General features: G+C 43.0%; 1 protein-coding gene across 6 annotated transcripts in view; it reads left to right on the top strand.

Annotated features, from left to right (window-relative positions):
• LOC106563157 (serine/threonine-protein kinase ULK1) overlaps positions 1-15,913 on the top strand; it is a 51,182-nt gene that overhangs the window by 15,003 nt on the left and 20,266 nt on the right. For 5 of the 6 annotated variants that reach the window (XR_006757639.2, XM_014128423.3, XM_014128424.3 and 2 more), the window contains exons 4-12: positions 2,719-2,751; positions 6,708-6,744; positions 9,115-9,288; positions 12,326-12,399; positions 12,524-12,625; positions 13,119-13,177; positions 13,512-13,594; positions 13,704-13,754; positions 13,899-13,987. Coding sequence is in view for 5 of the 6 variants with exons in the window: in XM_014128423.3 (XP_013983898.2) it covers positions 2,719-2,751; positions 6,708-6,744; positions 9,115-9,288; positions 12,326-12,399; positions 12,524-12,625; positions 13,119-13,177; positions 13,512-13,594; positions 13,704-13,754; positions 13,899-13,987 (702 nt within the window). In the remaining variant the exon portion in view is untranslated. Of the gene's footprint in view, positions 1-2,718; positions 2,752-6,361; positions 6,475-6,707; positions 6,745-9,114; positions 9,289-12,325; positions 12,400-12,523; positions 12,626-13,118; positions 13,178-13,511; positions 13,595-13,703; positions 13,755-13,898; positions 13,988-15,913 lie in introns of all 6 variants that reach the window. The other variant, XM_082958143.1, reaches the window with a different exon arrangement.

Here is a 15,913-nt window from a genome sequence, read left to right as displayed (position 1 = left end):
CAAAGACCCAAACAACGTTCCATTGTATGCATGTCGTGAAGCTCATGGCAGTGACACTATTACTGTGTAACTCCGGTAGGGCAACATCTGAAAAATAGCGCACTTGGTAGTGTGTACCGGTGCTCGACCAGTCGGCGAAAGCCAACATCACCCACAACGGAGAACGGTTGATTGTCAAAGGAAATTAATTCCATTATCTTGGCTTTAATGGATTTCGCCTTTGAGTTGTCTCGCTGACATTTTCTTACTCTTTCAAATGACTGCTCGACTTGTTGACTGCTCAATCCACACAGCAGACATTGTGGGCTAGGTTATGCTGTGTTGCACGTGTAGCGCAAAAGTTTACATGGCGTCATTACGTCATGTACCTACGTTACATAGGTATGCGCGGTAGCTTTGACATCGGTTTTTAACATCCGTGTTAAACTAGACATCGGGCCGATACCGATGTTGGCATTTTTAGCTAATATCGGCCGATTCTGATATATCGTGCACCCCCAATTAAGATCCACAATATTCCACGGGACAAAACTAGGTCCAGAGTATGATTGTGGCAGTGAGTAGGTCCAGACAAAACTCACTGAGTCGATGATGGCTCCGAAACCCTTTTGTAGTGGGTCTGTGGACTTTTCCATGTGAATATTAAAGTCACCAAAATGTTGAATATTATCTGCCATGACAAGGTCCGATAGGAATTCAGGGAACTCAGTAAAGAACCCTGTAGACGGCCCAGGAGGCCTGTAAACAGTAGCTGTGAAAAGTGATTGAGTAATGTGTGTAGACTGATGAGGACTTTTTTTTGTTGTTTAATCCATTTTAGAATAAGGCTATAACGTAACAAAATGTGGAAAAAGTGAAGGGGTCTGAATACTTTCCAAATGCACTGTATATGAAAAAATATACATTTTAAAATTGGTCGAAAGAACAGACGACTTTCATTTTACCAATAGTTTTTTCTGGCGTGGACAGCCCTAACACTGTTGTTAACTTTGAGTTCCCACACTCTTGCAAGGGTACAAACTAGGCTAGGGTAACAGTGTTGTGTAATGGGAAGCTAACCAAAGTCATGAGGCCTACTTTGATGGCAAACAGTGTGAGACCTATTTGGAAGCGTCCTATTGGAGGGGTAGTGTATTGTCCTACTCTACACTCCATTTGGTGAGCTCTGTCAATCACTAAAGTGTTAATATGTCCTGTTATCTTGTGTACAGTATCTCAGCCCCTGCAGGATTTTAGAGCAGGGCAGTTTTATCACCTCCCTGGCTGGCATGTAGGCCTACACTTTTTTCGGCACGTAGCATTGGGGAGGAGTGCTGCATGATTTTACATAGCCGACACTGTTCGTGCTCTGTTATAGGCTGGTTGTCATAAACAGGAGATGTTACCAGGTCAGTAAGCCAAAACCACCTCGGGTAGACAAGTATGTCTGGCCCTGCCTGCCTGGCAAAGCACAATGGAAACCAGATGGCTGGCTTGCTGGCTGCAATCACCAACATGGCCAAAAAGACAACTTCAGAAGCGCTGACTCGGCAGTAGTTAACTCTGGGATGAGCCATTACTCAGCTCTGATTGGCTGTTGAAAGAGACCTAGAGAGGGAGAAAGAGCAGAGTCATCTGTTGCTATTTGATAAGAGGGCTTTTTCAAGTGGGCTGCACTGTCTTGTTTTTGTAAGGCCTGTGCTATGGCTGACATGCTGTTGGTAAAAATGACAGAGACAAAATGGTTGTTTGGGCTCTGTAATGCCCATTTGTTTTCAGTGGCAAAAAGCAGCCAAGCTTCTGACATTGGCATAATATGGCGTGTGACTCGGGCTGTTTGTTTGTGCTCTCTCGAAGAGTATTAACCTCCCGGTGATCCAATATTTTGCCTTTGTCAGTCAAGTCGAGCTGTCCCCCCCCCCCCCCCCCCCACCACAAAATCCAATTAGTTGTAATGCAGACTCAGCCTGATGTGCCAACTTGTTGCTATGGGCGACGACTGGCCTATTAGTCCCGAAAGTGTCATTTTCCTGTTTGTTTGTCATGCACCCCCCATGTTGTTTGCTCTTGATAGGGCTCTGTGGCCTAATCCTTGCTCTCAGTATGATGTGCGATGAGCTCAGTTCTATTGTTGTTCTATTGTTCTAGAGAACCCTGATATTGATCCTCTTTACATTTAGCTGAATGAATGTGAAGACTCAGAAAATTCCTTTAGCTTTAGCATAGTTCACACTTCAGCCGGCACACGGAGGTTTTGTGGCCTCTTGACTACTCCTGTTCTGCACTAACCTCCGTGACTTCCAAGCAGACATGGCCCATACCTTAACCCTGCATGGATGACCCAGAGATTTAGGCTAGCGAGTAGCGACGTGTCATTAATTCTTTACCTCCGGGTTGAGCTCAAACCACTTGAAAGGTCAGTAGTCATTATAGTGGATTATGTCAAATAAGATGGGAACATGTTCCAGTGAGGTAGACTTTTATTTGACTAACATCAACTTCTGACTGAACATATCCTTCTCTAGAAGTGTCCCTGTTCACAGTAGTCATCACTTCATTTACCTCTCCTACTTCAGGGAAACAGTAACCATCTAGTTATGTTCAACACCTCCTGCTCTATAACACACATTCACAACATTCCTATTGTAAGTGTTGACATGCTAAAACCCCAGACACCTGTATTGTTGTTTTTCTCTTGTCTGCCACAACCCTGACTTGTGTTTGTTTGTCTCTCTCTAGGAAACGGCCAGTTCTGTGTACCTGGTCATGGAGGTAAGCTACTTGTGTCATTTCTGTCTTTGGCCCTTGTTTTGGTGTCAGGTTCAACACACACACTCCTACTCTAACTGGTTCTCATCCCGGTGGTCGCAAGAAGGTTTTGATAGAGGTCGCAAGTGTGAAGCTGAATGGGAAAAATACATTTTTTTCTATATATATTAATAGGCTACATATACCTGTTTTATATTTATATGTTTGCCTATTCTATTTGGTTACTAATGTAGGGCTTTGGTATTGCACCAAATTCTTGTCTCAAAGACACAAAACGTGCTTCAAAACCAAAATGTTGTGCGTCTTGACTGTTGACCAGTGACCAGTCATCAGCATTGGTGCGCAAAGGCACTTATGCAGATTAGTGACCAGAAAGCTGGCAAGAACAGAGTAGGCCTACGTTTATATTCTCCATATAAAATACAGTTCAGCTATCTGCTACGGACGCATCTTTGCTAGAACAATAGGCTACCTGGTGATTTCATTGATTATTTTCATATTTCAGATAGCCAGTAGCCTCCCAAACAAGGCCTATGTACAGTGCATTTGGAAAGTATTCAGACCTCTTGACTTGTTCCACATTTGTTACATTACAGCCTTATTCTAAAATGTATTAAATTGTATTTTTCCCTCATCAATCTATACACAATACCCCATAATGACAAAGTTAAAAACAGGTTTTTAGACATTTTTGAAAATATATTAAGAATAAAAAACTTAAATATAGCTTTACTCAGTACTTTGTTGAAGCACCTTTGGCAGAAATTACAGCCTCAAGTCTTCTAGGGTATGAAGCTACAAGCTTGGCACACCTGTATTTGGGGAGTTTCTCCCACTCTTCTCTGCAGATCCTCTCAAGCTCTGTCAGGTTGGATGGGGAGCGTCGCTGCACAGCTATTTTCAGGTCTATCGAGAGATGTTCGATCAGGTTCAAGTCCGGACTCTGGCTGGGCCACTCAAGGACATTCAAAGACTTGTCCCGGAGCCACTCCTGCATTGTCTTGGCTGTGTGCTTAGGGTCATTGTCCTGTTGGAAGATGAACCTTCGCCCCAGTCTGAGGTCCTGAGCACTATGGAGCAGGTTTTCATCAAGGATTTCTCTGTACTTTGCTCTGGTCATCTTTCCCTCAATCCTGACTAGTCTCCCAGCCCCTGCCGGTGAAGAACATCCCCACAGCATGATGCTGCCACCACCATGCTTCACCGTAGGGATGGTGCCAGGTTTCCTCCAGATGTGACGCTTGGCATTCAGGCCAAAGAAATCAATCTTGGTTTCATCAGACCAGAGAATCTTGTTTCTCATGGTCTGAGAGTCCTTTAAGTGCATATATGGCAAACTCCAAGTGGGAAATCATGGGGCTTTTACTGAGGAGTGGTCTCTGTCTTTTTTACATTTATTTTTAATTGAACCTTTATTTAACTAGGCAAGTCAGTTAAGAACAAATTCTTTCTTACAATGACGGCCTACCCCGGCCAAACCTGGACAACGCTGGGCCAATTGTGCGCCGCCCTATGGGACTCCCAATCACGGCCAGATGTGTCACTCTACCATAAAGGCCTGATTGGTGGAGTGCTGCAGAGATAGATGTCCTTCTTGAAGGTTCCACAGAGGAACTGTGGAGCTCTGTCAGAGTGACCATTAGGTTCTTGGTCCCCTCCCTGACCATGTCCCTTCTCCCCCGATTGCTCAGTTTGGCCTGGCGGCCAGCTCTAGGAAGAGTCTTGGTGGTTCCATGCTTCATCCATTTAAGAATGATGGAGGCCACTGTGTTCTTGGGGACCTTCAATGCTGCAGATATTTTTTGGTGTCTTTGCCCAGATCTGTGTCTCAACCCAATCCTGTCTCGTAGCTCTTCGGGCAATTCCTTAGACCTCATGGCTTGGTTTTTGCTCTGACTTGCACTGTCAACTATGGGACCTACAGTTGAAGTCGGAAGTTTACATACACTTAGGTTGGAGTCATTAAAACTCATTTTTCAACCACTCCACAAATTTCTTGTTAACAATCTATAGTTTTGTCAAGTCAGTTAGGACATTTACTTCGTGCAAGACACAAGTAATTTTTCAAACAAATGTTTACAGACAGATTATTTCACTTTTAATTCACTGTATCACAATTCTAGTGATCAGACATGTACATACACTAAGTTGACTGTGCCTTTAAACAGCTTAGAAAATTCCAGAAAATGATGTCATGGCTTTAGAAGCTTCTGATAGGTTAATTGACATCATTTGAGTCAATTGGAGGTGTACCTGTGGATGTATTTCAAGGCCTACCTTCAGACTCAGTGCCTCTTTACTTGACATCATGGGAAAATCAAAATAAATCAGCCAAGACCTCAGAAAATAATTGTAGACCTCCACAAGTCTGGTTCATCCTTGGGAGCAATTTCCAAACACCTGAAGGTACCACGTTCATCTGTACAAACAATAGTACGCAAGTATAAACACCCTGGGACCACGCAGCCGTCATACCGCTCAGGAAGGAGACGCGTTCTGTCTCCAAGAGATTAACGTACTTCGGTGCGAGATGTGCAAATCAATCCCAGAACAACAGCAAAGGACCTTGTGAAGATGCTGAAGGAAACAGGTACAAAATGATCTATATCCACAGTAAAATGAGTCCTATATCGATATAACCTGAAAGGCTGCTCAGCAAGGAAGAAACCACTGCTCCAAAACCGCCATAAAAAAGCCAGACTACGGTTTGCAACTGCACATGGGGACAAAGATCGTACTTTTTGGAGAAATGTCCTCTGGTCTGATGAAGCAAAAATAGAACTGTTTGGCCATAATGACCATCATTATGTTTGGAGGAAAAAGGGGGAGGCTTGCAAGCCGAAGAACATTATCCCAACCGTGAAGCACGGGGGTGGCAGCATCATGTTGTGGGGGTGCTTTGCTGCAGGAGGAGCTGGTGCACTTCACAAAATCAATGGCATCATGAGGCAGGAAATTATGTTGATATATTGAAGCAACATCTCAAGACATCAGTCAGGAAGTTAAAGCCTGGTCGCAAATGGGTCTTCCAAATGGACAATGACCCCAAGCATACTTCCAAAGTTGTGGAAAAATGGCTTAAGGACAGCAAAGTCAAGGTATTGGAGTGGCCATCACAAAGCACTGACCTCAATCCCATAGAACATTTGTGGGCAGAACTGAAAAAGCATGTGCAAGCAAGGAGGCCGACAAACCTGACTCAGTTACACCAGCTCTGTCAGGAGGAATGGGCCAAAATTCACCCAACTTATTGTGGGAAGCTTGTGGAAGGCTACCCAAAACATTTGATCCAAGTTAAACAATTAAGGCAATGCTACCAAACACTAATTGAGTGTATGTAAACGTCTGACCCACTGGGAATGTGCTGAAAAAAATTAAAGCTGAAATAAATCATTCTCTCTAATATTATTCTGACATTTCACATTCTTAAAATAAAGTGGTGATCCTAACTGACCTAAAACGGGTATTTTTTTACTAGGATTAAATGTCAGGAATTGTGAAAAACTGAGTTTAAATGTATTTGGCTAAGGTGTATGTAAACTTCTGACTTCAACTGTATATAGACCGGTGTGTGCCTTTCCAAATCATGTCCAATCAATTGAATTTACCACAGGTGGACTCCAATCAAGTCGTAGAAACATCTCAAGGTTGATCAATGGAAACAGGATGCACCTGAGCTCAATTTCGAGTCTCATATCAAAGGGTCTGAATATTAATGTAAATAAGGTATTTCTGTTTTTTATTTGAAATAAATTTGCAAAAAAGTCAATAAACCTGTTTTCGCCTTGTCATTATGCGGTATTGTGAGTAGATTGATGAGTAAAAAAAATATATTTTAATACATTTTAGAATAAGGCTATAACGTAACAAAATGTGGAAAAAGTGAAGGGTTCTGAATACTTTCCGAATGCACTGTATGTCTCCGAATGTCATTATTTTTTATCTCCCTCTCTCTCTAGTACTGCAATGGTGGGGACCTGGCGGACTATCTGCACTGTAAGTGGACTGTTTCATCTGTCAATCGCCCAGGGAAGCTCTCGTGTCTTTCTTGAATTAAGGTGGCATTTGTGCATGGCATTTTGGAAAAAATAAACTGTCATCTTCTAAATCAACTAATCTGGTAGCTCAATGACTTCAAATAATATGTACCATTATTATAACATTGCCACCAGTAGGAGTAGTAACACCAATGACAAATTTTAGTTAAGTGAGAATTTTCTGAAATGGAGGCCACAAATGTTCTAAGGTCATTAATCCTTAATAATGACCTTTAATTTAGTAAAGTGATATGATTAATAATTTTGCTCACAATGTTATTTACGTTCATTTAAATTGAGTAACGCCAAGTGACACTGGATTTATACACACCAAATGATCAATGGAATCTTACAAATAATGACAAACTAAAAGGGTGTGATTAGCTAATAATTTTCTTTAATGTAGACCCCTTCCCCAATAACAGTTTGCCACAGGAGAGAATGCTCAAGGACCTTGTAAATGTTTGTAATGAGTGATTTTCAAGGCGGTTTTCTTGATCTATACAATATATTAAATACATTTTTTTCACTTTCTAGCATTCAAAATAAATAGATATCTCTCAAGCAGGACACACACATAGGATTGTCTACCGATCGCCAGCCAAGGGTAATTAGCACCTCTGAACAGTGTCAGCACCTCTGAACAGTGTCAGCAGTCAATCTCTTTTGTGTTCACACAACAAAGACCTTGAAGTCGTCAGCCACAAAGCTTTGTTAAAATACTTCAAACCAGAAGGTGGCAGAAGTGTTGTTTGGCAATGTATGCATGTATGTGTTGCTTAGTTTATGGTCTAGATTCCAATGTTGGCTAGCTAGCTAGCTGAGCTAATGTTGCTATTTTGCAGAAAGCCCTTGTTGAGACAGATGGCCACAGCTAGATAAATACCTAGTAAGATGACGAAGAAACTTTTGATTCACTCTCCATAATCCCATACTCCCAGTTTAAATAGCTAGCTAATGTTAGCATATTCGCTAGCTACCACAACATTATGTACTAGCTAGCTAGCAAGCTAATTTGTTTACTTCCCTGTTACTGAGTATTTTTCCTTTGCCAAGATAATCCATCCACCTGACAGGTGTGGCATATCAAGAAGCTGATTAAACAGCATGATCATTACACAGGTGCACCTTGTGCTGGGGACAATAAAAGGCCATTCTAAAATGTGCTGTTTTGTCACACAACTCAATGCCACAGCTATCTCAGATTGCCCAGTAATCTGATATCAGTAGATTCGGGCCTAAATGAATTTATTTCAATTGACTTATCTGAGCTGTAACTCAGTAAAATCATTGAAATTGTCGCATGTTGCGTTGAAATTGTCGCAATACTTAGGGCTCCCGAGTGGCGCAGCGGTCTAAGGCACTGCATCTCAGTGCAAGAGGCGTCACTACAGTCCTTGGTTCGAATCCAGGCTATATCACATCCGGCCATGATTGGGAGTCCCATAGGGCGTCGTCCGGGTTTCGCCGGGGTAGCTACAGCCTGGAGAAAGTATGTGTGTTTTGTGCATTGCGTCTGTGCACTTAGCTAGCTACCATCACATAGCCTACATTGCATATGAAGTGCGACTGGCTCATGAAATAGAAAATGCCCTCTTTTTTTTTTTTTTCCTTTTTGTTGTCACTCCTGTTGGCTCCCCCACCTGGGGGTGTTGGTGCTCTCTGATTGGCGCAAAATCAAGTTTTTAGCCCGCTGACAAGCGTTGCAGAATCTGCAGGTTTGTCGCTACACCCGGGTCGGCACGCAGCATGGACCGGATTTGTTTTAACAAGAGAAGGAACGGCCTCCCACTGTTTTGCAGTATAAAGGACTTCCATTATGTTTTATCATTGATAAACAGTTCAAAGTAAAAAATATGCCACTGTAATTCAAGGACGACCCTCTCATTAGAATTGCTTGCTAGACTTTCCTTAATTTGGGCCTCTGTGGCACATAGTGGGGCAAACTCAATAGGGGAAGGTTTCAGAGCGCACCATGACTGGAGCTGGCTTGTGTGGTAAAAGGCTGGGTAAATTGAATAGAGCATTGAGGCAAACTATCAGAATAAGGGTATGTTAGCAAAGTGAAAATGAAAGCCAGGGTAATGTAACATTGGATAATGAGGGTGTGGGCTGAACCAACCAGGTCCTGAATTTAGCACAGAATGTTTAGGCCCTCTCTCCCTGGGCTGCTTATTTATTTAGACTACAGTCCCAGGCTTCAGGGAAGCTGTGTTTTCATAGGTTGCTGTGAAACAGGAACAAGTCTGATGTTTCTGTTAATACAGTTCGTTTTATTTCCCCTTACCGGCTGTCCTGTCCCACCCCTCCACCCCTGTTTCTCCCCTAGCCAAGGGCACCCTGAGTGAGGACACCATCCGGGTGTTTCTGCAGCAGATAGCCGGAGCCATGAGGGTGCTGCAGGTCAAGGATATCATCCACCGAGACCTCAAACCCCAGAACATCCTGCTCTCCTACCACACAGGACGCAAGTCCCACTCCACCAACACCTGCATCAAGATAGGTGTGTGCATGCGCACAGTGCAGTGCATTCGGAAAGTATGTAGACCCCTTGACTTTTCCCCCATTTTGTTACGTTACAACCTTATTCTAAAATGGATTACATTTTACATGGATTACATTACATAAATCTATCAATCTACATGCAATGTCACATAATGACAAAGGAAAAACTGTTTTTATAATTTCTTGCAAATGTATTAAAAATTAAAAACAAATACCTTATTTACATAAGTATTCAGACCCTTTTCTATGAGACTCGAAATTGAGCTCAGGTGCGTCCTGTTTCCATTGATTATCCTTGAGATGTTTTTACAACTTGATTGGAGTCCACCTGTGGTAAATTCAATTGAATGGACATGATTTGGAAAGGCACACACCTGTATATATAAGGTCCCACAGTTGACAGTTTATGTCAGAGCAAAAACCAAGCCATGAGGTCGAAGGAATTGTCCGTAGAGCACCAAGACAGAAATGTGTCGAGGCACAGATCTGGGGAAGGGTATCAAAAAATGTCTGCAGAGGGCCTCCCGAGTGGCGCAGTGGTCAAAGGCACTGCATCACAGTGGTAGAGGCATCACTACAGACCTGGGTTTGATCCCGAGCTGTATCACAACCGGTCATGATCGGAAGTTCCATAGGGCGGCGCACAATTGACCCAGCGTCGCCCGGGTTAGGGGAGGGTTTGGCCGAGGGGGCTTTACTTGGCTCAACGTGCTCTGGCAACTCCTTGTGGAGGGCCGGGCGCCTGCAGGCTGACCTCGGTCGTCAGGTAAATGGTGTTTCCTCCGACACATTGGTGCGGCTGGCTTCCGGGTTAAGTGGGCGGGTGTTAAGAAGCGCGGTTTGGCGGGTCATGTTTCAGAGGACACATGACTCGACCTTCACCTCTCGAGCCCATTGGGGAGTTGCAGCGATGAGACAAGATCGAAATCGGGGAGAAAAAGGGGTGGTAATAATAATAAAATAATAATAATAATAATAAAATAATAATAAAAGAACACAGTGGACACATCATTCTTAAATGGAAGAAGTTTGGAATCACCAAGACTCTTCCTAGAGCTGGCCGCCCAGTCGGGGGAGAAGGGCCTTGGTCAGGGAGGAGATCAAGAACCCAATGGTCATTCTGACAGAGCTCCAGAGTTCCTCTGTGGAGATGGGAGAACCTTCCAGAAGGACAACAATCTCTGCAGCACTCTACCAATCAGGCCTTTATGGTATAGTGGCCAGACGGAAGCCACTCCTCAGTAAAAGGCACATGACAGCCCACTTGAAGTTTGCCAATAAGACACCTTAAGGACTCTCAGACCATGAGTAACAAGATTCTCTGGTCTGATGAAACCAAGATTCAACTCTTTTTGGCCTGAATGCCAAGTGTCACGTCTGGAGGAAACCTGGCACCATGGTGGTGCCAGCATCATGCTGTGGGGATGTTTTTCAGCGGCAGGGACTGGGAGACTAGTCAGGATCGAGGGAAAGATGAACGGCGCAAAGTACAGAGAGATCCTTGATGAAAACCTGCCCTGGAGCGCTCAAGACCTCAGACTGGGGCGAAGGTTCACCTTCCAACAAGACAATGACCCAAAGCACACAGCCAAGACAACGCAGGAGTGGCTTCGACACAAGTCTCTGAATGTCCTTGAGTGGCCCAGCCAGAGCTCGGACTTGAACCCAATCGAACATCTATCGATAGACCTGAAAATAGCTGTGCAGCGACGCTCCCCATCCAACCTGACCGAGCTTGAGAGCATCTGCAGAGAAGAATTGGAGGAATTCCCCAAATACACGTGTGCCAAGCTTGTGTAGCATCCTACCCAAGAAGACTCGAGGCTGTAATCGCTGCCGAAGGTGCTTCAACAAAGTACTGAGTAAAGGGCCTGAATCCTTATGTAAATGTAATATTTCCGTTTTTAATTTTTTATATATACACATTTGCAAACATTTCTAAAAACCTGTTTTTGCATTATGGGGCAAATTGATTAAAAAAACAATTGAATCAATTTCAGAATAAGGCTGTAATATAACAAAATGTGGAAAAAGTCAAGGGGTCTGAGTACTTCTCGTGTGGGTGCATGCACGTGCACTGTAATGCATCATATAAATGATAGCGACAAGAGTTCCATCTTTCCACCGAATTAATTGACACCCATGTAATAGCTGATAATCACCATTGTGTGAAGAATGAATTAGTGCAGGGCTGAAGACAAAAGAGCAGCGTTTTTTGTATGTGTTTAAAACTCACTCATATTAATCCCTCTCAAGCCCATTTATCCTGCAGACAGAATAGAATGTATTGCCTTTGTGAAGGCTGAAGCATACCTCACAACAGTGTTATAATCCTCATGCCACTGTTGAAAGTTGCTCAGCTCCAAGATCACCCGCACACACTCTTAAAGCTGCAATATGTTTCTTTTTGGGCGACCCAACAGAAAGCACATAGAAATGTGAGTTATTGGTCTGTCATTCTCATTGAAAGCAAGTCTAAAAAGCGGTAGATAACCAAAAAAGTGTATTTTTTTGCCACTTTTGGTTTTGTAAACCAGTTTCAAATTGCTGAAAATACAATATTTTTGGTTATGGAAAATATATTTTACAGCAGTTTAGTTTGTACAATGATTCTCTACACTATACTTGCTTGTTGAGTCACATAAACGGAAGTTAGGCAAACTATTAGAATTATAGCAACCAGGAAATGGCAGAGGGATTTCTGCATAGTACATCTTTAAACAGTTGTGTGTGTGGATTGCTCACTTTGAAAGGAAGTTAACAGTGCAACACTGTAATTGACAGTGCAACACTGTAATTGACAATTAAGAGTAAGATGGCAGGTTTCAAAAATCTCTTACAAAACTTCTAGTCACTGGTCCTCTTGGTGGCTCAGTGGAAAATCAATTGAGTCCTCTCCACTGTAACCTCTTCAGTCGTTCCCAACTGGTATTACATTTTTCCGCTCAGTGCAAACATTTTGTGAACGCCCCAAGGTTTTGCTGAGTATCTGAGTCCCCCCCCCCCCGCTGTCCTTCTTCTATCCCTCTCTCCAGCTGACTTTGGGTTTGCCCGCTACCTTCAGAACAACATGATGGCTGCCACTCTGTGTGGCTCCCCTATGTACATGGTGAGCACTTCTAATTCCTTACAGCCTGACCATAGGCAGGCAGAGGGTTTGTATCTGTCCCATTAGGTAACGTGTCTGACGTGTCGTGTGTGCGTCTCTGAAATGTTTCCCCCGTATCCACCAGGCACCTGAAGTCATCATGGCTCAGAACTATGATGCCAAGGCTGACCTGTGGAGCATCGGTACCATTTTGTTCCAGTGTCTGACTGGGAAAGCCCCGTTTCAGGTGAGCACGATATAGGACTCAAATCATACCCATATATACCCGTCTCAAAGGGGCGGTGTTTGAATGGTTAAAATGAATCCACTCAATGCAGAAAGGGGTCATTCAGCGAGAGAGAGAGCGATAGAAACAGTAATTTCCACAGTTTGTTTTTGACTTTCCATGCAATGTTTAAGACTGGCGTGACAGCAATCAGCTTTGGTTTTCTCTTCGGCTTAGCCGAACAGACTGGCTTTTCTTTCCACATAATGTGAGAGATCGCAAACTGTAGACAAGCTAGAGTTAAAACAACAAGACTATTTATCCAACCTTTCCTAAGGCTCTTAGGAAAGCAAGTAACCCAAACTGGCCAGACAGGATCAGCTGACTCTGTTTCCTCTTCAGATCTTTACACTCCCTTTTTAAACTAACTTGTGTGCATGCGAACACTGAAGTTTGCACAGTTGATTTGTTCTGTTAACATTTGTGTGTATGTGTCTGTGTGTGCTACCCACAGGCTAGCAGTCCCCAGGACCTCCGGCTGTTTTATGAGAAAAACAAGAGCCTCAGCCCCAAGTCAGTGTTGATCAACTCTAGTAGTCTTGTGTGTTTTTAGAGATAGAGAGTACAGATTCCTTTCACATGAGAGTGTGTATTGAATGGTGCTTCCATGTTAATTAACTAATGCTGTGGTAGACTAGATTTGACCACAGGATATGTTACAAATGACTTATGATTATCATAGTCTCACGCACTGCTTTTAACATTTTGATTAGGATCAGCTACCACAATCCTAACATGAACCATTTGTGGGGAAATGCAAAACAGGCCCCCGATCAATTGTTACAGCAGGAATGAAGTGTAAAGTACCATCATGCATTCATGGTGACTTGTTTGTCTCCCCTCCCAGCATCCCCAGAGAGACCTCGTGTCACCTGAGGAATCTGCTGCTGGGTCTTCTGCAGCGCAACCACAAGGACCGCATGGACTTCGGTCAGTGGGGCCACACTCACAGGGGTCATACCAGTGCTCATTATTTAAGAGATATTTAAAATTGAGTAGCTAGTTCCTCACTTTCAATCTTTTTCTCTTGTCATTGTAGAGGAGTTCTTCTGTCACCCCTTCCTAGAGACAAGCTCGTCCATGAAGAAGAGTGAGTAACAGTCCTTATGCATCCATCTTCTCAACCCTAATTGAAACATCCAAACCAATCTATCATATGAATTGGACTGTGTTAGAAATGAATTAATGTTTTTATTATTTTGAGAATTTATATTGATATTTTTCTTTGATATAGCTCCTGCTGTGACCATGACATGCTTTCCCAGCTCTGCTTCAGCAAGCTCCTGTAGCAGCTCTTCCAACTCACATTTAGCCTCTCCACCGGTGAGTGTGTGTGTGTGTGTGTGTGTGTATATACATGCTTGTGTGCGTGCTATACACTTTCCTAATATTCATTTCCACCCCCTTTTTCCCTCAGAACAGCCTCGATTCGTCGGGACATGGACTCTACAAGGTGTCGAAAGCGTTCCACAGGGATGTTGGCCCATGTTGACTCCAATGTTTCCGACGTGTGTCAAGTTGGCTGGATGCCCTTTGGGTGGTGAACCATTCTTGATACACACGGGAAACTGTTGAGTGTGAAAAACCCAGCAGCGTTGTAGTTCTTGACACAAACCGGTGCGCTTGGCACCTACTACCATAGCCCATTAAAAGGCACTTAAAACTTTTGTCTTGCCCATTCACCCTCTGAATGGCACACATACACAATCCATGTCTCAATTGTCTCAAGGCTTAAAAGTCCTTCTTTAACCTGTCTCCTCTCCTTCATGAAGTGGATTTAACAAGTGACATCAATAAGGGATCATAGCTTTCACCTGGATTCACCTGGTCAGTCTACAGCAGTGGTTCCCAAACATTTTATAATCCCGTACCCCTTCAAACAGTCAACTTCCAGCTGCATACCCCCTCTAGCACCAGGGTCAGCGCACTCTCAAATGTAGTTTTTTGACATCATTGTAAGCCTGTCACACACACACACTATACGACAAATTTTTAAACATAAGAATGAGTGTGAGTTTTTGTCACAACCCAGCTCATGGGAAGTGACAAAGGGCTCTTATAGGACCAGGGCACAAATAATAATATAATAATAATCAATAATTCTGCTCTTTATTTAACCATCTTACATATAAAACTTTATTTGTTCATCGGAAATTGTGAATAACTCACCACAGGTTAATGAGAAGGGTGTGGTTGAAAGGATGCACATAACTCTGCAATGTTGGGTTGTATTGGAGAGAGTCTGTCTTAAATAATTTTTCACACACAGTCTGTGCCTGTATTTAGTTTTCATACTAGTGAGGGCCGAGAATCCACTCTCACATAGGTACTTGGTTGCAAAGGGCATCAATGTCTTCACAACGCGATTTTCCAAGGCAGGATCATCTGAGCGCAGCCCAATCCAGAAATCTGGGAGTGGCTTCTGATTAAATTAAATTTTCACAGAACCGCTTGTTGCAATTTTGATGAGGCTCTCTTGTTCAGATATCGATAAGTGGACTGGAGGCAGGGCATGAAAGGGATAATGAATCCAGTTGTTTGTGTCATCCGATGCGGAAATGTAATTGCGCATCCAACTCACTCAGGTGCTTCTCTATATCACATTTGACATTGTACGTAAGCTTGAGTTAATTTGCACACAGAAAATCATGCAATGATGGAAAGACCTGTGTGTTGTCCTTGTTAATGCAGACAGAGAAAAGCTCCAACTTCTTAAATCATAGCCTCAATTTTGTCTCGCATATTGAATATAGTTGTGGAGCGTCCCTGTAATCCTAGATTCAGATAATTCAGGCGAGAAAAAACATCACCCAGATAGGACAGTCATGTGAGAAACTCGTCATCATGCAAGCGGTCAGACAAGTGAAAATGATGGTCAGTGAAGAAAACTTTAAACTCGTGTCAATACTTTTCCCCTTGAAAACCAGCGCGCTTCTGTATGTTGTAAAAGCGTTACATGGTCGCTGCCCATATCATTGCATAGTCCAGAAAATACAGGAGAGTTCAGGGGCCTTGCTTTAACCCTCCAGTTGTGTTCGTTTCATGTTAATTATTTCTGTGTTCCTGGTCCAAAATGACTGCCCCATTATAGCTGACAATAAATCCATAATAATACATATATTATCACCTAATGTTGTGTTAGATCTTTTTATCAACTTAAGTTCGTATGAACATTACAAGTTTTGAGCTTCTGTTTGCTATTGATGGCATGTAGGCCTCATTGGCCTGAGCTCATACAACTCGTTTTTG

The sequence above is a fragment of the Salmo salar genome, chromosome 11 (genome assembly GCF_965601325.2).
Source record: "Salmo salar chromosome 11, fSalSal1, whole genome shotgun sequence".
NCBI lineage: Eukaryota > Metazoa > Chordata > Actinopteri > Salmoniformes > Salmonidae > Salmo > Salmo salar.
This window is presented reverse-complemented; position numbering and strand designations above follow the sequence as displayed.